The 22,972-nt window shown below is 52.3% G+C and overlaps 1 protein-coding gene across 2 annotated transcripts in view; it reads left to right on the forward strand.

Annotated features, from left to right (window-relative positions):
* The first annotated feature begins 4,091 nt into the window (after positions 1-4,091).
* zmynd19 (zinc finger, MYND-type containing 19) overlaps positions 4,092-22,972 on the forward strand; it is a 35,425-nt gene continuing 16,544 nt past the window's right edge. The window contains exons 1-3 of one of the 2 annotated variants that reach the window (XM_038782047.1): positions 4,092-4,236; positions 8,467-8,526; positions 17,953-18,059. In XM_038782047.1, coding sequence (XP_038637975.1) covers positions 4,186-4,236; positions 8,467-8,526; positions 17,953-18,059 — 218 coding nt within the window. In that variant the 5' untranslated portion in view covers positions 4,092-4,185. Of the gene's footprint in view, positions 4,237-8,466; positions 8,527-9,192; positions 10,245-17,952; positions 18,060-22,972 lie in introns of those variants that run through there. The other variant, XM_038782048.1, reaches the window with a different exon arrangement.

Raw genomic sequence — 22,972 nt, forward strand, 5'->3', positions numbered from 1 at the left:
CTCTTGGGTCCCTGTGCACCCATGTCCCTGTGCTCCTGGGTCCCTGTGCTCCTGGGTCCCTGTGCACCTGGGTCCCTGTGCTCTGTGTCCCTGTGCTCTGTGTCCCTGTGCTCCTGGGTCCCTGTGCACCTGTGTCCCTGTGCTCCTGGGTCCCTGTGCACCTGGGTCCCTGTGCTCCTGGGTCCCTGTGCTCTGTGCCCCTATGCTCTGGGTCCCTAAGCTCTGGGTCCCCATGTGCCAGAGTCTCTATGCCTCCATGCTCTGGATCCCTAAACTTTGAGTCCCTCTGCGCTCGGGTCCCTGTGTCCCTGTGCTCTGTGTCCCTGTGCTCCTGGGTCTCTGTGCACCTGGGTCCCTGTGCTCCTGGGTCCCTGTGCTCCTGGGTCTCTGTGCTCCTGGGTCTCTGTGCACCTGGGTCCCTGTGCTCCTGGGTCCCTGTGCACCTGGGTCCCTGTGCTCTGTGTCCCTATGCTCCTGGGTCCCTGTACATCTTTGTTCCTGTGCACCTGGGTGCCTGTGCGCCTGGGTCCCTGTACACCCATGTCCCTGTGCGCCTGTGTCCCTGTTCTCCTGGGTCCCTGTGCTCCCATGTCCCTGTGCTCCTGGGTCCCTGTACACCCATGTCCCTGTGCGCCTGTGTCCCTGTTCTCCTGGGTCCCTGTGCACCCATGTCCCTGTGCACCTGTGTCCCTGTGCTCCTGGGTCCCTGTGCACCTGTGTCCCTGTGCTCCTGGGACCCTGTGCATCCATGTCCCTGTGCTCCTGTGTCCATGTGCACCTGTGTCCCTGTGCTCCTGGGTCCCTGTGCACCCATGTCCCTGTGCTCCTGTGTCCCTGTGCACCTGTGTCCCTGTGCTCCTGGGTGCCTGTGCACCCTTGTCCCTGTGCTCCTGTGTCTCTGTGCTCTGTGTCCCTGTGCTCCTGGGTCCCTGTGCACCTGGGTCCCTGTGCTCCTGGGTCCCTGTGCTCCTGGGTCCCTGTGCTCCTGGGTCCCTGTGCACCCATGTCCCTGTGCACCTGGGTCCCTGTGCTCCTGGGTCCCTGTGCTCCTGGGCCCCTGTGCACCTGGGTCCCTGTGCTCCTGGGTCCCTGTGCTCTGGATCCCTGTGCACCTGTGTCCCTGTGCTCCCATGTCCCTGTGCACCTGTGTCTCTGGGCTCTGTGTCCCTGTGCAACCATGTCCCTGTGCACCTGGGTCCCTGTGCACCCATGTCCCTGTGCACCCATGTCCCTGTGCACCTGTGTCCCTGTTCTCCTGGGTCCCTGTGCACCCATGTCCCTGTGCACCTGTGTCCCTGTGCTCCTGGGTCCCTGTGCACCTATGTCCCTGTGCTCCTGGGTCCCTGTGCACCTGTGTCCCTGTGCTCTGTGTCCCTGTGCTCCTGGGTCTCTGTGCACCTGGGTCCCTGTGCTCCTGGGTCTCTGTGCTCCTGGGTCTCTGTGCACCTGGGTCCCTGTGCACCTGGGTCTCTGTGCACCTGGGTCCCTGTGCACCTGTGTCCCTGTGCTCTGTGTCCCTGTGCTCCTGGGTCTCTGTGCACCTGGGTCCCTGTGCTCCTGGGTCCCTGTGCACCCATGTCCCTGTGCACCTGGGTCCCTGTGCTCTGTGTCCCTGTGCTCTGTGTCCCTGTGCTCCTGGGTCTCTGTGCACCTGGGTCCATGTGCTCCTGGGTCTCTGTGCTCTGTGCCCCTATGTTCTGGGTCCCTAAGCTCTGGGTCCCCATGTGCCAGAGTCTCTATGCCGCCATGCTCTGGATCCCTAAACTTTGAGTCCCTCTGCGCTCGGGTCTCTGTGTCCGTGTGCGCTGGTCCGTGTGCTCTGGATCCCTGTGCACCTGGGTCTTTGTGCCCCTATGCTCTGGGTCCCTAAGCTCTGGGTCCCTGTGTGCCAGGGTCTCTATGCTTCTATGCTCTGAGTCCGAGGCTCTGGGTCCTTGAGCCCCTATGCTCTGTGCTCCGGGTCCCCTGCCCACTGGGTCTCTGTGTGCCTGGGTTTCTGTGCCCCTGTGCTCTGGGTCCCTAAGCTCTGGGTTGCTGTGCATCTGGGTCTCTGGGTCCCTGTCCTCTGGGTGTCTGTACACCTGGGTCTCTGTGCTCTTTTGTCCCTGTGTTCCTGGGTCCCTGTGCACCTGTGTCCCTGTGCTCTGGGTCTGTAAGTTCTGGATCCCTATGCTCCTGGATCCCTATGCTCCTGGGTCCCTATGCTCTGGGTCCCTGTGATCCTGGGTCTCTGTGCCCCTGTGCACTGTGCCCCTGTGTTCCTGGGTCTCTGTGTTTCCGTATCTATATGCCCCTGTGTCTCTGAATGTCTCTGGGTCTCCAAATGTCTCTAGGTCTCCATTTGTCTCTGGGTCTCCGGTCTCCGTGTGTCTCTGGGTCTCCGTGTGTCGCTGGGTCTCCGTGAGTCTCTGTATCCCTGGGTCTCAGTATTTCTGTATCCATGTGTCCCTATAATGTCTGCAACTCTGTGCGTCTTTTTTTTTTTAAAATTTAGATTAGCCAATTATTTTTTTCCAATTAAGGGGCAATTTAGCGTGGCCAATCCACCTACTTTGCACATTTTTGGGTTGTGGGGGCGAAACCCATGCAGACACGGGGAGAACGTGCAAACTCCACACGGACAGTGACCCAGAGCCGGGATCGAACCTGGGACCTCAGCGCCGTGAGGCGGTTGTGCTAACCACTAGGCCACCGTGCTGCCCTAACTCTGTGCGTCTTTGATGTAGGTTTGTCTCTGAGTCCCTGTGTATCAGTGTATCTTATCTATGTGCCCCTGTGTCTCTGTATCCCTGGATCTGTGTTTCTGTATCTATGTGTCCCTATTTCTCTGTGTGTAGGTATGTCTCTGTGTGTCTCTGTGTTTCTGTATTGTGGGGAATGTATTAAAACCAAGTTTTGAAAATGTTGTGTCTGTGGGAAAGTATACCGTGGGAACACCAGCTTTTCAGAATCCAGACTACAAATGTGACAATGTAACAATGTAAGCACAACCAGTAAGTTAGATATCAGTGTGAGTGATGGTATGGAGCTCCATTCAGAAGTCACAATTCAAAACTTGTACGCCAATTGTAGTGACTCAGCAGTGCGACCTCCCACCAGCAGATGGCGTCAGATAAAAGTCAGGGCACATCCAGCCATCCTCAGAAGGTTGTAAGGCATACATGAGGATAGTCATGTATCAGGCTAGTTGCAGGGGAGTTGAAAGAATCTCTATGACAACTTGCTCTGCGTCTGGTCGTTACATTACCATGTGTATGTTAATAAAAATCCTGGTTTGGACAAGTCACCAGCAGTTCTGTAGATTCATTGCCAAACAATGAACACAACACCAATTTGGGGTCAAGAAGGGGGCGGCGCCAACATGTGCAAGTATAAAGTTCTTGATGTATGTGTTTCCCACTCCTCTTGTCTCTTTCCATTGTTTTCTTCCTTATGCCCTGCTAGGCTTTAATTCCTTTTGTTTGTATTTGAACGTGTACTACTAAGGTTTTTGCAATAAACTCAATCCCAAAAATAAGAGATCCCACATGTATCAATGCGTCCATGTGTCTCTGTGTCCCTGTTTTTCTGTATTTATGTGTCTCTGCGTTTCTGGGTCTCTGTGTCCCTGAATACCTGGGTCTCTGTGCCACAGGTCTCTGTGTCCCAGGGTCCCTGTGTGTCTGGGTCCCTGTGTGTCTGGGTCTCTGTGCCCCAGGTCTCTGTGTTTTTGGGTCTGTGTGGCTGGGTCTCTGTGTGGCTGGGTCTCTTGTGTCCCTGTGTGGCTGGGTCTCTTGTATCCCTGTGTGGCAGGGTCTCTGTGTGCCTGGCTCTCTGTGTGCCTGGCTCTCTGCGTTTTTGGGTCTGGGTCTGTATGTCTCTGTGCCCCTGTGTGGCTGGGTCTCTGTGTCCCTGTGTGGCTGGGTCTCTGCGTTTTTGGGTCTGGGTCTGTATGTCTCTGTGCCCCTGTGTGGCTGGGTCTCTGTGCTCCTGCAGTGACATCAGGAGCCCAGCCCCCTTGGGCAGCTTCCCGCGAAACTGACGTCACCTTGGTAACCGTTGCCCGTGTGACGGCGCGATGCCGCCTCCCATTGGCTGCGGGGCCGCCGCTGACCCCCGCGCGCCCGCCGGAAGTGTTTGGCGAGGCGGCGCGGGGACCGGTGTCCGTACGCGTGTCTGAGGCTCGGGGCAGGCGGAGCGGGGGCCATGTCGGACTTCAAACTGGGCATCGTGCGGCTCGGCCGGGCGGCCGGCAAGGTGAGAGCGGGGTTGGGAGAGACCGAGCCGGGCGGGCCCGCAGGGCCGGGGAACCGCTCACCTCCCCCCTCTGCAAACCCGGGTTTGGGCGGCACCGCGGCCTCGGCACTCGCTGCTCCCCGGGCCGCGCTCTGACCATGTGGTCCGCGGGAGGGGAAGCCTCTCCCTCCGCCCCACACACAGCCAGAGAGGGGTAGGATCCAGCTCGGTCAGTGTCGTCCCACACTGCCATGTGCAGCAGGTACTCGGACCCGGGTTGGGAGCTCTTGCCCTCTGCCATGGTGGGGGGCTCTTGCCCTCTGCCCTGGGGGGTGGGGCTCTTGCCCTCTGCCCTAGGGGGTGGGGGTGGGGGGCTCTTGCCCTCTGCCCTAGGGGGTGGGGGTGGGGGGCTCTTGCCCTCTGCCCTAGGGGTGGGGGTGGGGGGCTCTTGCCCTCTGCCCTAGGGGGTGGGGGTGGGGGGCTCTTGCCCTCTGCCCTAGGGGGTGGGGGTGGGGGGCTCTTGCCCTCTGCCCTAGGGGGTGGGGGTGGGGGGCTCTTGCCCTCCGCCCTAGGGGGTGGGGGTGGGGGGCTCTTGCCCTCCGCCCTAGGGGGTGGGGGTGGGGGGCTCTTGCCCTCTGCCCTAGGGGGTGGGGGTGGGGGCTCTTGCCATCTGCCCTGGGGGGGGTTCTTGCCCTCTGCCCTGGGGGGTGGGGGGGTTCTTGCCCTCTGCCCTGGGGGGTGGGGGTTCTTGCCCTCTGCCCTGGGGGTGGGGGGATCTTGCCTTCTGCCCTGGGGGGGGGGGGGGGGATCTTGCCTTCTGCCCTGGGGGGGGGGGATCTTGCCTTCTGCCCTGGGGGGGGGCTCTTGCCCTCTGCCCTTGGAGGGGGGGGGGCTCTTGCCCTCTGCCCTTGGGGGGGGGGCGCTCTTGCCCTCTGCCCTTGGGGGGGGGCGCTCTTGCCCTCTGCCCTTGGGGGGGGGGGCTCTTGCCCTCTGCCCTTGGGGGGGGCTCTTGCCCTCTGCCCTTGGGGGGGGGGGGGCTGGGGGGACTCTTGCCCTCTGCCCTTGGGGGGGCTTTTGCCCTCTGCCCTTGGGGGGGGGGGGGGTGTGGGGGGGCTCTTGCCCTCTGCCCTGGGGGGGGGGGCTCTTGCCCTCTGCCCTGGGGGGGGGGGGGGGGGGTGGGGGCTCTTGCCCTCTGCCCTGGGGGGGGGGGGGCTCTTGCCCTCTGCCCTGGGGGGGGGGGGGCTCTTGCCCTCTGCCCTGTGGGGGTGGCTCTTGCCCTCTGCCCTGGGGTAGTGAGGGCTCTTGTCCTGTTCCCTGGGGAGGTGGGGGCACTTGCCCTCTGCCCTCGGGCCCCCGGGTTGGTGGCTCTTGCCCTTGGGGCTCCTGGGTTGGGCGCTCTTGCCCTAGGGGCCCCCGGGTTGGGGGCTCTTGCCCTAGGGGCCCCCGGGTTGGGGGCTCTTGCCCTCGGGGCCCCCGGGTTGGTGGCTCTTGCCCTCGGCCCCCGGATTGGGGGCTGCAGGTAGCCATCACAGTACAACAGAACTTTATTGGGGGTCCACGGGAAAACTTGGCTAAGGATTGTCGGTGAGCCAGACCACCCACTTCCAAATCGCATTCTTTCGTGATGGCGGGGAGTGTGAGTTAGTGGGTCTTATTCCCTTGGTCTTTAAATAGGAATCTATGTCCTTGGCTCAGCATGACCTGGGTTAATCTTTTCCAAAACTTTTTGCAATCTCCCAGAACTATGGTATGAAAAATTGCCCTTCTCGCAGTAATGGCGTTCATTCATCTCAATTTGGATGCATTGAACTGCAAGTGGTCGCCAATTGTCGTTCAGAGGCTGCTCAGGGAATGTCTATAGGTGTGGCAGATGCAGCATTATCTGCTATTATGGGGGCCTGGCATGTTATTGAGGCACAGTGAACCAAACTTCACACTGCAGCTGGCTGTGCCACACCCAACATACAAATATTGATTTTAAAAAAATCTTTCATGCGATGTTGGTGTCACTAGCAAGGCCAGCATTTATTGCTCATTTCTGATTGCCCTTGTGCTTGCTGGGCCATTTTGGAGGACAGTTTGGAATCAGATGATGAATGGGTTTAATACATTGTCAAAATCAGGTGGCATTTAATCAGGCTGCAATTATGCTGGTTTGTACCCTGCGCTGTAACTCTTGAGTCAGGTCACAGTCTAACTGAAGCGCGGTGGGGTTTTGTTTTTGGGCAGGGAGCTCTGGAGCAAGATTCTGGAGGCACATAACTTGGGACAAAAGTATAATCAATTCTTGCTGAGGGAACATCAAATAATCACCAGCCAAGCATAAGAGTACACACGTGGCTTTGGTCAGTTTAACTATTGGTGATTTGACTCAGGTGGGCCTGTAAGTTGGGTTCATTGGTAGCCCAGAATGAAAATGGAGTGATTGATGAGTTCCAAAGGTTTTGACAGATTAGATTGAGAGAAACTACTCCCTCTGGTGGGTCCAGAGCAGGAGGTCATCATCTTAAAGTTAGAGCTTGGTTGCTCATGGTTGAGGTCAAGAAGTACTTAACTAGACAGTAGTAGAAACCTGGAACTGATTCTGCCAACAATCATTGAGGCAAGTTTAACTGAAAATTTCAAATCGGAGATTGGTGTATTTTTCTTCAGCATGGGTATTAAGGTGGGTAATGGGAGTTAAAATGCAGGTTAATCGGGGCAGCACGGTGGCCTAGTGGTTAGCACAACCGCCTCACGGCGCTGAGGTCCCAGGTTCGATCCCGGCTCTGGGTCACTGTCCGTGTGGAGTTTGCACATTCTCCCCGTGTCTGCGTGGGTTTCGCCCCCATAACCCAAAAATGTGCAGAGTAGGTGGATTGGCCACGCTAAATTGCCCCTTAATTGGAAAAAATAATTGGGTAATCTAAATTTATATAAAAATAAAAAATAAAATGCAGGTTAATCATGAGCTATGGTAAATGGTGGGACAACTCAAGGGCTGAATGGGCTTCTGTTCCTAAGGGTTACTGTTTTTTTGGGTCCAGTGATCATCTGAATTTCAGTGCGCTGGGTCTGCAGGAGATGTGCAAATATAAACAGTGGCTGTGCATTTGGTTGTTGCTTTATAATTCACCTGGTTGAGCTTCGAGTTGCTGGGAATTTCTCACCCGGGAATAGCGAATGGCCATGTGTTTGCGTTTCTGGCAGTGTGCTTCTCAGTCACCGCTCATTTAACATACCGAAGCCCCACTCTGTTGAGGCCTGAACATCCAAATTTTGAAACAAATTTGATTTTGTTGCTCCCCCCCCCCCCCCAAATACGGGGGGGGTTGATAGCAAGATTTCCTTTGCAATCTTTCTGAAAGCAGTTACTGAATTACATTGGAAGGGAGCTGGGTTAGTATCAGTATTTATACAGTGAGTAATACATACTGGGTAAGGGGTTACAGCATGGTGGGGAGTCAATGGCGTAGTGACATTGTCACTGGACTAGTAATCCAGCGACCCTGAGTAATGCTGTAGAGACCTGGGTCCAGATCTCACGATGGCAGATGGTGACATTTAAATTCAATAAAAATCTGTAATGAAAAGTCCAATGGTGGCCATGAAACCTTGTTGATCCTGGACCCACAGCAATGTGATTGACTCTGGAATGGCCTAGCAAGCCGTTCAATGGGCAATTAGGCAATGGGCAACAAATGCTGGCACTGCCAATGATGCCCATGCCCCGTGAATGGATTAAAATAAGGGAGCTGGATTAACTAGTGGAGATGCAGTCAGTAACACTGCTGGGGAGGGATTACTGACTGGCAGTCTGGGGGAGTTGCTTTAACATTATAGATACAGTCAGTACCCACGAGGAAAAGGTCACGGAGTGGTTCACATCAACAACTGTTGCCTAATGTTACCTGTTCAGTATGATTTAGTTCCCATCATGTTCGACCATTTATGCTGGGGGGTGGAATGCAGATAGATGGTCTCTACAGCATTACTCTGGGACGCTGGACTACTAGTCCCCCACACTGCCATTCAGATCAATGGTGGGGTCAGACTTTCCAAATATACATCATTCGGTGGTTGCTTTTGGCAACTAGGAGTTTGACCTCATGACTGCACGTAGCCATTATCGTGGAGATGGGGGAATTAATAGCTGCTGCTGTCTACCTCCCCAATTGTGTTCTGGTTAAAGTTAAGAGTACTGTTTCTACAGACTGGACTGTAATTTTGAATGGAAATGTAACAAGAAATCTGTTTCTCTGTTGTTTTCAGACAAAGTACACACTAATAGATGAGCAAGACATCCCACTGGTGGAGAATTATACCTTTGAGGTAAGAAGGTGTGCAGAAAGGCTGTTGGAATTGTCACCTCCCTCCATGTCCTCCCTTGGCCTTGCCTCCGTTTAACTTCTCCAGCCACACAGTTCTCCGAGATCTCTGTGCTTTCCCCAATCCTGGCCTGGCAAAATAATCCTAATTTTTAATCGCTCCTTCATTGGTGGCCACACTTTCTGCTGCTTGGTCCCTAAACACTGGAATTCCTGATCTCTCTTTAAGGTACTTCTTAAAACCCACCTCTTTGCACCATGCTTTTAGTCATCGGCCCTAATATCACCTTGCGTGACTCAATATCGAATTTTGTTTGATATTGCTCTTGTGAAGTGCCTGAGAACGTTTTATTCTGTTAAAGGTCCTGCGTAAGTCAAAGTTGTTGTAGTCGTGAATTATTAAACACAGCTCTAGATATTTGGCTGGTGATTTTAAACATTCACTGTTAGGATCAGTTTTCACTCAGAATATTTAAAAATAAAGTAAAGTCGCCATAGTCCCAAATGACCGTAGGCTTTCCCCTTTGAAGGGGACAGGTGGTGATTTAACCTGAGGGTTGCCACACCTCGGGCGAGGAGCAAGGTTCAGAAGTCTTGAATAACCTCAGTCGGTGCGGAATTGAACCCACGCCGTTAACCTTACTCTGCATCACGAACCAGCCATCTAGCCAACTGAGTTTACTTTGCACTGGACTTGAGATTACACCAGTTTGTGGAGTGTATGCTATGGGTCAGATGGAGTCTTTATGAACCAGGCATGTGAAGCTCCTTCAGTTGAGTGATCAGTTGTGTATTCTGAAACCTGTCTAGCTCTTTCAATGGAATTGCTTACTGAATCCCTAGGATCTGAGTCTGCACTTGGTTTTGGCCGGTCTTGCTGCATTGTTGCACCTGTCCATGTGCTTCAACACTCCTAGAATTTCCCATAGCAGCTTAACTGACCAGGTGTACATTAATCTCTGCTGATCTTCCTGAGGGGTGTTATGCTGGAATTTCTTGGCAATTATGTTAGCATGTGCCAGACCATCAACCAACACATCAAAGTCGGACAGAACAAGGGAAAATCGATGTCTTTTAGCTGCAAATTTGCAACCAGCTGATGCAGATTCAAGAAATTTGCGTATATTTTTTCAATATACATTGCTAGCCGATTTTGGTTGGGGAAATTCAAGAATGACTGAATTTCCTGAATCTTTTACATCCAAAGCCAGCATTAAGCCATTATTTTCAGGTAAGCTTTCAGGAGATTCCAGGCTAATGTATCCATTTGATGCATTTAATTTGCTACTCTGCCCTACCCTTGGTGTTTCACCCTAACGTTAATGCAGCTCATGTTATCTCTGTAAACACCACCCAAACAACCTAATCTCTTCTTGTGCTATTGGGTGTTCCCAGAACTTAAGTGGGCATGGTTGCAGAAATTGCACAGTTCGGCTTCAGTAACTTTGCACTGACAACATTCTTCAGCGAGCTATCTCACTGAATTATAAATTGAACCATAAGTCAATCCCATGGCTGGCATTGTCTTCTCGTGTTATCTGCGAGCTGGTTAACTGCTTGAGCCCAGGCTCAACGATTAATATTTTTATTCATGCACAGAATGTAGGCATCGCTGGCTGGGCCAGCATTTGTTGCCCTCTAATCGAGTGGCTTGCTAGGCACCGTGGAGAGCATTTAGCAGACACATATTGTGGATCAGGAGTCATATGCATGCCAGACCAGGTAAGGATGGCAGATTTTCTTCCCTTTTAAAAATAAATAAATTTTTTATTCAGATTTTCATGCTGGCTTTTTTCCCTACCGTTCTGCCAGGAAAGGCTGCCACTGCCTGAAAAACCCCTGTACTGATCCCCTCAGGGCAAATTTCACCCTCTCCAATTTGATGAACCCCGCCATATCGTTGATACAGGCCTCCACGCTTGGGGGCCTCGCATCCTTCCACTGAAGAAGAATCCTCCGCCGGGCTACTAGGGACGCAAAGGTCACAAAGACACCGGCCTCTTTCGCCTCCTGCACTCCCGGCTCCACTGCAACCCCAAATATTGCGAGTCCCCAGTCTCGCTTGACCCTGGATCCTACCACCCTCGACACCGTGCTCGCTACCCCCTTCCAAAATTCCCCCAGCGCTGGGCATGCCCAGAACATGTGGGCATGGTTCGCTGGGCTCCCTGAGCACCTAGTACACCTGTCTTCGCCCCCAAAGAACCTACTCATTCTCGTCCCGGTCATATGAGCCCTATGTAGCACCTTGAACTGTATGAGGCTAAGCCTTGCACATGAAGAGGAGGAGTTCACTCTTTCCAGAGCATCCGCCCACGTTCCCTCCTCAATCTCCTCACCCAGCTCCTCTTCCCATTTACCCTTCAGCTCCTCCACCGAGGCCTCGTCTACCTCCTGCATCACTTGGTACATGTCCTAAATCTTCTCCCTCCAACCCACACCCCCGAGAGCACCCTGTCCTGGACCCCACGTGGGGGCAACAGAGGGAATCCCGCAACCTGCCGCCTGGCAAACGCCCTTACCTGCATATACCTAAAAATGTTCCCCGGGAGGAGCCCAAAATTCTCCTCTAACTCACCTAGGCTCGCAAACTTCCCATCTATAATCAAGTCCCTCAACCTCCTAATACCTGCCCTGTGCCAACTAAGGAACCCGCCATCGATTCTCCCTGGAACAAACCGGTGGTTTCCCCCGTATCGGGGACCCCATCGAGACCCCCACCTCCCCCCTGTGCCGTCTCCATTGCCCCCAAATTTTGAGTGTAGCCGCCACCACCGGGCTTGTAGTATACCTTGTTGAAGGGAGCGGCAACGGCGCCGTTACAAACGCCTCCAGGCTCGTGTCCACACATGACATCATCGCCATCCTCTTCCATGCTGCCCCTTCCCCGTCCATTACCCACTTGCGCACCATCGCTGTGTTGGCAGCCCAATAGTACCCACAGAGGTTGGGCAGCGCCAGCCCCTCCTATCCCTGCCCCGCTCCAAAAACACCCTCGGGGTCCCGTGCGCCCATACAAATCCCGTAATACTCCTGTTGACCCTCCTAAAAAAGGCCTTCGGGATAAGGATGGGGAGGCACTGGAACAGGAACAAAAACCTCGGGAGCACAGTCATCTTGGCTGACTGCACCCTGCCCGCCAGCGACAGCGGCAACATGTTCCGTCTTTTAAGCTCCTCCATTTGCTCCACCAGCCTTGTAAGGTTAAGTTTGTGTAGGGGCCCCCCCAGCTCCTGGCCACCTGGATTCCCAGGTACCTAAAGCTCATCTCCGCCCTTTTTAGTGGGAGCCGACCAATCTCCTCCTCCTGGTCCCCGGGGTGCACGACAAACAGCTCGCTCTTACACAGGTTGAGCTTATACCCTGAGAAGTCCCCAAATTCCCTGAGAATCTTCATCACCTCTGGCATCCCCCCCCCCCCCCCCCCCCCCCCCCCCCCCCCTGGGTCCACCACATATAGCAAGTTATCCGCATAAAGCGACACATGGTGCTCCTCCCCACCCCGCACCAGTCCCCTCCAGTTTCTCGACTCCCTCAACGCCATGGCCAGGGGTTCGATCGCCAACGCAAAGCGCAAGGGGGACAAGGGACACCCCTGTCTCGTCTCGGTATAACCGAAAGTACTCCGATCTCCTCCTATTCGTGGCCCCGCTCGCCATCGGGGCCTCGTATAACAACCTCACCCATCTGACAAACCCCTCCCCAAACCTTTCCAGCACCTCCCACAAGTACCCCCACTCAACCTTATCAAAGGCCTTCTCCACATCTAGCGCCACCACTATCTCCGCTTCCCCGCTACCGCTGGCATCATAATAACATTCAAGAGCCTCCGTATGTTGGTGTTCAGAACCCCGTCTGGTCCTCGTGGATGACCCACGGCATACAGTCCTCTATCCTTCTGGCCAAGATCTTTTCCAACAGCTTGGCATCTACATTTAACAGCGAGATCGGCCTGTATGATCCACACTGCAGGGGGTCCTTGCCCGCTTAAGGATCAAGGAAATCAGCGCCCGGAACATAGTCGGGGGCAAGGCCCCGGCCGCCTCGTTAAAGGTCCTAACCAACAGGGGACCCAGCAGGTCTGCATACATTTTATAGAATTCGACTGGGAACCCACCCCGGCGCCTTCCCTGATTGCATGCTCCCTATCCCTTTGACCAGCTCCTCCAGCTCAATCGGCGCCCCTAGTCCCTCCACCTGCCCCATCTCCACCTTCGGGAATCTCAGCGCCCCATCCCCGCCCCCCCCGCTGGGGGTTCAGACCGATACAATTCCCCGGAAAAGTCCCTGAAGACCCCATTGATGTCTGCCCCCCTTCGCACCACATTCCCTCCCCTATCCTTAACTCCACCAATCTCCCTGGCCGCATCCCGCTTACGGAGCTGATGCGCCAGCATCCTACTCGCCTTCTCCCCATATTCATAAACCGCTCCCTGTGCCTTCCTCCAATGAGCTTCCGCCTTTCTGGTGGTCAGTAAGTCGAACTTGGCCTGAAGACTAGGCCGCGCCCCCAGTAATCCCTCCTCCGGAGCCTCCGCGTATCTCCTATCCACCCTCACCAACTCCCCCACCAGCTTCTCCCTCTGTCTCTGCTCTCTCCTCTCCCTGTGGGTTCGGATGAAGATCAACTCTCCTCTAATCACCGCCTTCAATGCCTCCCAGACCGTCCCCACTCGAACCACCCCATTGCCATTGGCCTCCAGGTACCTCTTGATGCATCCCCGAACCCGCCCGCCCACCTCCTCATCTGCCAGCAGCCCCACCTCCAAGTGCCAGAGCGGGTGCTGGTCTCTCCAGCTCGAGGTCCACCCAGTGCGGGACATTATCCGACCCCCCCCCCCCCATTATCAGGCCCCCTGTCTCCAGATCTGGAATGAGGCCCAACATGTGCCGCATAAAATCCGCATCGTCCCAGTACGGGGCGTACACGTTCACCAGCACCACCCGCTCCCCCTGCAGCTTGCCGCTCACCATCACATACCTCCCACCGCTGTCCGCCACCACATTGGACGCCTCAAACGACACCCTCTTTCCCACCAGGACCGCCACCCTACGGTTTTTTGCATCCAGCCCCGAATGAAACACTTGGCCTACCCAAGGGGCTGGTTTAGCTCACAAGGCTAAATCGCTGGCTTTTAAAGCAGACCAAGCAGGTCAGCAGCACGGTTCGATTCCCGTACCAGCCTCGCTGGAATGTGGCGACTAGGATAGAAAACCATTTTCACAGTATATTCATTGAAGCCTACTCGTGACAATAAGCGATTTTCATTTCATTTCATTTCATTTTTCACCCATCCCTTCCTCAGTCTAACCTGGTCCGCCACCTTCAGGTGCGTCTCCTGAAGCATGGCCACGTCCACCGTCAGCCCCTTCAGGTGTGTAAACACCCGGGCCCGTTTGACCGGCCCATTCAGTCCCCTCACATTCCAAGTTATCAGCCGGATCGGGGGGCTCCCTCCCCCGCCGACTAGCCATACCCCTTCCCCTACCCGCCACTGGCCAGTGCCACCCGCTCGGCCCGTTCCCCACGGCGGCAAATCCCGAGCCCCCCTGCATACCCAGCTCCTTCCTAGCCATTCCAGCAGCAACCCGGTACCCCCACCCCCAAGCTAGGAACCCTCCTAGCCGCGTTACTCTCTCCATAGTACTCCCGTAAGCCTGCTGACCCCGGCAACTCCCGCCACTCCTCCGACCCCTCCCAGCGTGGGGCTACCCCTCCTCCCCAGTGCCCACCAGCAGGCTCTCCTCCCCCATCAACCCTCAGCGCGGGGAAAAAGCCTGCGCTTTCCACCTGCCTGACCCCGCCTCCTCTAAGGCAGCTCCCATTGTCAGCCCAAGCCCCTCGCGGGGCCCCAGCCCCCTTCCCACCATCAGCTCCCCACACTGCAAATCTACCCCCCACCTCGAGCCCATCCACCGAACCCACGCGAAAAGACAGTGCCCCGCCCGCCCTGAAAACAACACAGAACCAGCATTAAACAGAAAGCCCCCCCCATAGAAAATAACACAGTTACATACAGACCCCCACACCCAACCCTCAGTTTGAGTCCAATGTCTCGGCCTGCACAAAGGCCCACGCTTCCTCCGGGGACTCGAAGTAAAAGTCGTTCCTTGTAGGTGACCCACAAACGCGCCGGCTGCAACATGCCAAACTTCACTCCTTTGCTGTGTAGCACCGCCTTCGTCCGGTTGTACCCGGCCCTCCGCTTAGCCACCTCCGCACTCCAGTCCTGGTAGATCCGCACCACCGCGTTCTCCCAACTGCTACTCCGCTCCTTCTTGGCCCACTTGCGCGCACACTCTCGGTCAACGAACAGGTGGAACCGCACCAGCACCACCCGTGGCGGCTCATTTGGCTTGGGCCTCCTTCCCAGTATTCTGTGGGCCTCCTCCAGCTCCACGGGCCCCTGGAAGGACCCAGCTCCCATCAGCGAATTCAGCAGGACGACCACGTAGGCTCCCAGGTCCGACCCCTCCAGCCCCTCCGGGAGGTCCAGGATCCACAAATTTTTCCGCCTCGACCGGTTCTCCATCTCCTCTAATCGCTCCTGCCACTTTTTGTGGAGTGCCTCATGCATCTCCACCTTTACCGCGAGGGCTGAGCCCTCATCCTCTCTTTCAGAGGCCTGCTGTTGGATCTCCCGGATTGCCACCCCCTGGGCTGTCTGTCGATGGAAACCTTCAGTGGCTCTAGCAGCTCCACTTTGAGCTCCCGAAAGCAACGCTGGAGAGTCTGCTGCTGCTCCTGCGCCCACTGCCTCTGTTCCTCTAGGTCTCTGCCGGCCGCCATATTGTGCTTCTTCCCTTGTTTTTTCTTAGGCGCTGCCACCGCTCGCTTGCTTGCCCCTCTCCTGGTCCAGGCCATATACCGATGGGGAACTGCTGCTGACTCCTTCCCACGTCGGGAATCGTCGAATAAGTACCGCTGGGGGCCCTAAGAAGAGCCCAAAAGTCCGTTCCTGGCAGGAGCTGCCGAACGTGCGGCTTAGCTCCGCATAGCCGCAACCGGAAATCCAGATTTTCTTCCCTAAGGAACATTAGTGAATCAGATGGTTTCATGGTCACCATTAGGTTTTTAATTCCAGATTTTTATTGAATTTGTGTTTCACCATCTGCTGTAGTGGAATTTAAACCCGAGTCCTCAGAGCATTGCCCTGTGTCTCTGGATTAAGAGTCCAGTGACAATACCACTATGACACTGCCTCTCCTGGAATGAATAGTTCTATACAAATATGGTTCACTGCCCAACTACTGCAGTTTTGCCTAAATTTGGGAAACTAAATTGAGGCTTCTGATTGGTGGTGAATCATTTGTCATGACACTTGATGTGGTTGCTAATCTAAGATGATTAAAGAAAAGCATGTTCCCTCTTAATTTTGTGCCATCGTCACTTCCCTTTTTCAAAACAGAATTTTTGACTGGAATATAGTGTTCGTACATGGTGCCACAGGAATTTGAGTTGCCTTAAACTCTTGGGTGGTTTAATAACTAGAGGACACTGCTGTTTTTAGATCCAGTCAGTAACGTGCTCTAACTGGACAGAGTTACTGAGCTCAAACAAATTAGTTACTGTCACTGTACCTGATCGTTATACATAGTGGTTCTGATTAGATCTCCCTTTTGTTTCTGTTGCATTTTTTGTTTGGTTGTCCCATGATGCTAGGGCATGCGTTGCCTGTAGGTGATGACTGAATTGCCATGTAAATGACTGTCTGCTCTTTGGTCTTGGAGAATGTTTGCACGCTAGGACCTGGGGTATTGCCCTGTGTTGTGTATATAGTGTCTCCCCCTGTTTTGCCCAAGCTTGCCTCCGCATCAGCTCACCTGCTGTTGGATTTCTTATCCATGCCGTTGTTACTTCCGGGTTAACTATACCAATGCTATCCTGGCCTGCCTCCTATTTCCAACCTTCTATTAATTTAAGCCCATCCAAAATTCTGCTGCCTATGTCCTAACGCACACCTATAGACCCCTTCACCATTTCCTCCTGTACTCACTTCATGGACTACATACAACAGATCAGGTGGTTAGATTATCACGAGCAGTTAATTTATTTGGGCCGCCGTTTTATATAGTTTTCATACCGGACTCCAATTTTTGTAGGTAGGCCAGGAAGAGAATTGGTGTTCTTGTAATTGTAGAGGATGGGGCAGCATGGTGGCCTAGTGGTTAGCACAACCGCCTCACGGCGCTGAGGTCCCAGGTTCGATTCCGGCTCTGGGTCACTGTCCGTGTGGAGTTTGCACGTTCTTCCCGTGTCTGCGTGGGTTTCGCCCCCACAACCCAAAAATGTGCAGAGTAGGTGGATTGGCCATGCTAAATTGTCCCTTAACTGGAAAAAATTATTGGGTAATCTAAAATTTAAAAAAAAAAGTAATTGTAGAGGTTAGCATAAATGCTTCACAGCTCCAGGGTCCCAGGTTCGATTCCCAGCTGGGTCACTGTCTGTGTGGAGTCTGCACGTCTTCCCCGTGTGTGCGTGGGTTTCCTCCGGGTGCTCCGGTTTCCTCCCACAGTCCAAAGATGTGCGGGTTAGGTGGATTGGCCATGCTAAATTGCCCATAGTGTCCTAAAAAAAAGTAAGGTTAGGGGGGGGGGGGGGGTTGTTGGGTTACGGGTATAGGGTGGATACGTGGGTTTGAGTGGGGTGATCATTGCTCAGCACAACATCGAGGGCCGAAGGGCCTGTTCTGTGCTGTACTGTTCTATGTTCTATAATTCACTCAAGCCAGGTGTTAAAATAGACACCACAGAACATTTCATCCGCGCAACCTTTTGGTAGCACAGCGGTTAGCACTGTTGCTTCACAGCTCCAGGGTCCCAGGTTCGATTCCCGGCTTGGGTCACTGTCTGTGTGGAGTCTGCACGTTCTCCCCGTGTCTGCGTGGGTTTCCTCCGGGTGCTTCGGTTTCCCCCCACAAGTCCAGAAAGATGCGCTGTTAGGTCATTTGGACATTCTGAATTCTCCCTCTGTGTACCGGAATGTGGCGACTAGGGGATTTTCACAGTAACTTCATTGCAGTGTTAATGGAACTCTACTTGTGACAGTAAGGATTATTATTATAGGAGAGAGTACCACTACCCCTTCTGTGAAGAAGTGCTTCCAGTTCAGCTTTTAAATGGCCTAGATTTAATTCTGGTGAAAAAATTCTGGTGATCAGCCTCAGGGCATGTTGAGATTGACTGTTTCGGCACTGCAGCAATGGATTGGTTGAGTTCTGTGGTGTTTGCGGTTCCCCGTTTCCATTTATATAGAGATGGGTGGATTTTTAATGGCAACAGGGGATGTGGAACATACGTGGGTAAATGAAGTTGATTCGCAAATCAGTCATGGTTCAAATACATAGCGCAAAATCCTCACGCCGGGGGGTGAAAGGCCTGCTATGAATCTGTTGTGCATTCTTTAATAAACTGCTTCATTCCCCCGCAGGCTCGTATGGAAATAGATGCTGATGGAAATGGTGCAAAAATATTTGCTTATGCTTTTGATATCAGCAAGCGGAGGGGTTCAGGGCGTCCTCTACATGAGCTGCTCTGGTGAGTATTGTCTTTAGGAAGCTAATTTGGGGTTCTGTACCCTAGTTGTGTGTAATGTGGTTTTACGCCATCACTGTTCCGCATTCTGCTGCCATCCCAAGCGTGGTTGTTCAGGTAGTTGGGATAGGGAGTTCTTCTGATGTCAGGAGTTACAGCTAAAACAGTCAGCACAGTTCCAATTGTGCCCAGGTTATCTAATGTTGACGGTCCTCACCATGTAAACACAAAACCCACCAAATTTCTGATAGGGCAAATGTTGCTGCCTAGTGGTTTGAAGGTAATTCTCTCAATCTGCCCCTCTATGAAGGTGCGATTGTCAGCAGATTCAGTGAATAAAGCCAATGTTATATTCAGTGAGTAAGAGCTGATGCATTTGTTGTTTGATGGTCTACAAATGTATGGTATAGAGTCAAAGTGATCAGCATGTGTTGAAGATTATACCCTTAAGAATGCAAAGCGTCCATTTTACGATTTAGAGAGAGATTACAGGACGGGTCTGAAAGAACTGGGCATCAATTCTCCGTTTGTACAGTGTGCCCCGATTGGTAGTTATCAGAGTTCTAAGGCAGACATGAGTCCTGCAGCCCAACAAGTCTGCCCTGAGTGTCTTTCTCCACATCAACCACCTTCCTAATCCCCATACCCATCAATAATATTTTCCCAGCATTTGTCTGATGCCCTTATGAAAGAAATAATGGACTCTGCTGTGGCAGCGAATTCCACATGCTAGCAATCTTCTATTTAAAGAGTTCTTTCTCCCTAATCTTCCCTTTGATTCTCACTTGTGGTTTTGAACTCCAACGCAAGGGTTGAGTGTTTGATCTAGATTGATGCTGCACTGCAGTGAAATGAAAGACTTCAACTTATGGTCAGCCGTTGCACAGGGGTATCATCCTTGTCTTTGAGCCACGATCGTGCTCCAGGACTTGACCATATAAACCCAGGCCGGCACTCATTCTGTGCAGCAGTGCTGAGCGGGGGGGGGTGCTTTTGGGTGAAACGTTAAATCAAGGCCTCGTAAAAGATCCAGTGGCGTGATTTGTAAAGAGAACATGGCAGTTTTCCCGGTGTCCTTGTTAACATTTGTCTTTCGATCTACGTCACCAGAAGAAAGATTATTTGTTCATTTAATCCCGTTACGGTTTGTGGCAGCTTGATGTGTACAAATCGGCTGTAAGTTGTTTCTTTCTATAATGTGTTATCCCATCCGAAGCATGTTCCTAAACCCTTTGCAACCTGTGCAGTACTGTCTCGGGTGTAATTATGATTATGCAGGTCAATATGGCTATGTACAAATTCATGTACAGGAAAATAACACGAACATGAATGAACAGTAAATTGATCCTTTTTTTTCTCATGTTGGTTGAAGGATGTATGTTCACCAGAATAAACTCCCTGCTTCCCTTCATATACTGCCTTGGGATATTTCACATCAACCTTAAGGGGCAGACAGGGCCTTGTTTAACAACCTCCTTTTGACACTTGAGAAGTGCCCTTGGACCCTCTGCTGTAACTTGCCAGAGACAGCAATCTACCGCAGTTGTAATTGCAGAAAACTCAATCTTAATTTGTGGCAATAGAGATGATGGGCTTTTATTTGCTATGGCAGCTCGTCTGCCGTTAGTTAAACTTGCTCTTGCACTTCCAGTGTTGTCGGTTTTTTTTGGTGTGAAGCAAGTTGCTGAAAGTGGCAGCTGGTATTGTCACAGCAAGGGAAACCGCCTCAAGCAGCTTTATGTCTCCGTATGCATTCCAATTGCTTGATTAGAAAGTTAACAGCGCAAGGATGAAGAATGGGGTATAAGTTAGAGCGTGTGAATGCGATGTCCAAATCTGGTATGGAAAGGGAAATAGAAAAATGAGGGAGAAAAGAGACAAAGAAAAAATTAAAAAGACGTGCTGGTTTTTAATTTGACAGATTTAAAACCTCACCAATTGAAGCCTAAAGGAATGCAACATCAGGCTAAGTTTTCAGTGCCAGAGAGGTTGATTGGCAATAGTTAACACATTATCACATTGTACCAGGGTCTTTGGACTGGAATGAGCAAGCCTTCAATTTTTGTGGTGAATTTAGTTTGCAGCAACTTTGTGCCGCGCAGTGCATAAAGAAAGAATTGCATTTAGCTAGTGCTTTTCTTGACCTCGGGATGTTCCACCATGATTGACAGTTAATGAAGTACCTTTTGAAGCATAGTCACCATTGTAGGAAATGTGACAGCTAATAGAACACAGTAAGCACCCAATCGGCAATAAGATAATAGCCTGGTAATTTGTTTTGTGATACTGATTTAGGGATAAACATTGGCCAGGGCTAACTTGCCTACTCTTTATGGCCATGTGATCTTGTGCCTGAGAGGATAAACGGGGCCTCGGTTTAACATCTAATTGACAGTACTTCAGCCAGTGCAGCACTCCCTCACTACCGTACTGAACTGTCAGCCTAGAATTTTGTGCTCAAGCCCTGAACTGAGATTTGAATCCATAACCTCCAGACTTAAAGAGGTATGAGTGCTGCTAGCAGCTGAACCACTGTTAACACCTGATGGCCATGGTGAGAAGCAGCAAGATGTGGTTTTTCAAAACATATGAAGGAACAACGCATCTCAGATAGAAACTTTTGGATTTTAAGTTTAAGTTTGCATCTGCTCCTCATCTCATAGAGATGGATTATTTGTGGGAGGCAGTGGCGTAGTGGCAACATCATTGGACTAATAATCCAGAGACCAGCTACGGAGTATAAAAGGAATGAAACTGATGCATCACTTAGCATCGACTTAGACACCATAAACGTCAGCGGCAAACCAGCCCTTTCGACCCGGCAAAGTCTGGGAGCTCGTGCCAAAGTTGGGAGAATTGTCTCCCAGACAAGTCTAGCAATAGCCTGACGTGGCCCATACTGACTGAATTATACCTTCTAGATAATGTCCCAGACACCATCATAAGAGTGGTTTGGTAGCACCACAACTGACTGAACTGGCCGAGTTCTAAAGGGTTTGCAGCAGATGGCGAGGGAGCCACCAAGAGGAAAGATCTATTTGACCTTGTCCTCACCAATCTACCTGTCACAGATACATCTTTCCATGATAGTATTGGTAGCCGTGCCCATCTCATAGTCCTTATGGAGTCAAAGCCCCTCCTTCACACTGAGGATACCCCTCCCCCTCCCCCCATCCATTGCCATTAAACTGTGGATCAATCCTGGTTCAATGAAGCATGCAGGAATGCATGCCAGGAGCAGCACCAGGCGTGCCTAAAAACAGAATGTCAATCTGGTGAAGCTGCAACACAGGACTAGCGTGTCAAACAGCATAAGCAGCAAGTAATAAACCGAACTAAGCGACCATACAGCTGATGGATCAAATCTAAGCTCTGCAGTCCTGCCGCATCCAGTTGTGGACAATTAAACAACTGATAGACGGAGCCGGAAGTGTCGAATGGATGATCCACTCCAGCTTTCTCCTGAGGTCCCTAGCTGATTTCGGCCAGCTGAATACATTAAAAGTTATGGGCCCTGACAACATTCTGGCAGAAGTACTAAAGACTTCTGCTCCAGAATTAGCTGCACCTCTCTCCAAACTGTTGCGGTACAGCTACGTCAGTAGAATTTGGCACAATGTGGAAAATTGCCCTGGCATGTCCCGTCCACAAAAAGCAGCACAAATCTAACCTGGCTAGTTACAACCCCAATTTACTGTCAGTGCTATGACGTGGCACTTGCACATCAATAACCTGTTCACTGACACTCAGTTTGGGTTCTGCCAGGGCCACTCAGCTCCTGACCTTAGTCCAAGCATAGATGAAAGAGCTGAATTTTAGAGGTGAGATGAGAGTGACTGCCCCTGACATCAAGGCTGCATTTGATCGAGTGTGGCATCAAGGAGCCCTCGCAAAACTGGAGTCAATGGGAATTGATGGGAAAACTCTTAAGCTGGTTGGTGTCATCCGTAGCACAAAGGAAGGTGTTTATGGTTCTTGGAGTCCAATCATCTTCGTTCTAGGCCATCATTGCAAGAGTTCCTCAGGGTAGTATCATAGGTCCAACCATCTTAAGCTATTTCATCAAGCACCATCCCGCCATCATGAGGTTATAAATGGGGTGTTCACTGGAGATTGCACAGTGTTCAACGCCATTCGTGACTCCTTAGACACTGATGCAGCAAGACCTGGCCAATATCTAGGCTTGGGCTGATAAATGGCAAGTAACATTCATGCCACACAAGTGCCAGACAAGAGAGAATCTAGCCATATCCCATAATATTCTATGGCATTACCATTCCTGAATCTCCCCTATCAATATCCTGGGGGTTACCATTGACCAGAAATTGAACTGGACTAGCCATATAAATATTGAGGCTACAAGAGCGGGTCAGGGGCTAGAAATTCTGTGGTGAGTAACCTTTGGCAATTAACTGAAAGAGGAAGCTCAACAAATACCCCTTTTGTTAATGATGGGGTGTGTGGGGGGCGGGGGGCGCATCAGTACAAGAAAAGCCCGGGCCAAGGCATTTGTAACAATCTTCGGCCAGAAGTGGTGAATGAATGTTGCATTTTGGCCTCCTCCCAAGGTCCCCAGCATCACAGATGCCAGTCTTCAGCCACTTTGATTCAGTCCATGTGATGGCTGAAGCCACCAGATACTGCAAAGCCTATCGGCCTGGACAATCCTCCAGCAACAGTACTGAAGACTTTTGCTGCCGAAGTAGCTGCACACTTAGCCAAACAGATCCAGAACAGCTACAACGCTGTATCTCCCCGGCTATGTGGAAAGTTGTCCAGCCATGTCTTCTACACAAAAAGCAGGACAAATAAATCCGAGCTACTCTCTACTCTGTCATCAGTGAAGTGATGGAAGAGGTCATCAACGGTGCTATCAAGCAACACTTCACTGGTGCCTATGTCCTGCCAGGGCTACT

Source organism: Scyliorhinus canicula, chromosome 21 (assembly GCF_902713615.1).
Source record: "Scyliorhinus canicula chromosome 21, sScyCan1.1, whole genome shotgun sequence".
Lineage (NCBI taxonomy): Eukaryota > Metazoa > Chordata > Chondrichthyes > Carcharhiniformes > Scyliorhinidae > Scyliorhinus > Scyliorhinus canicula.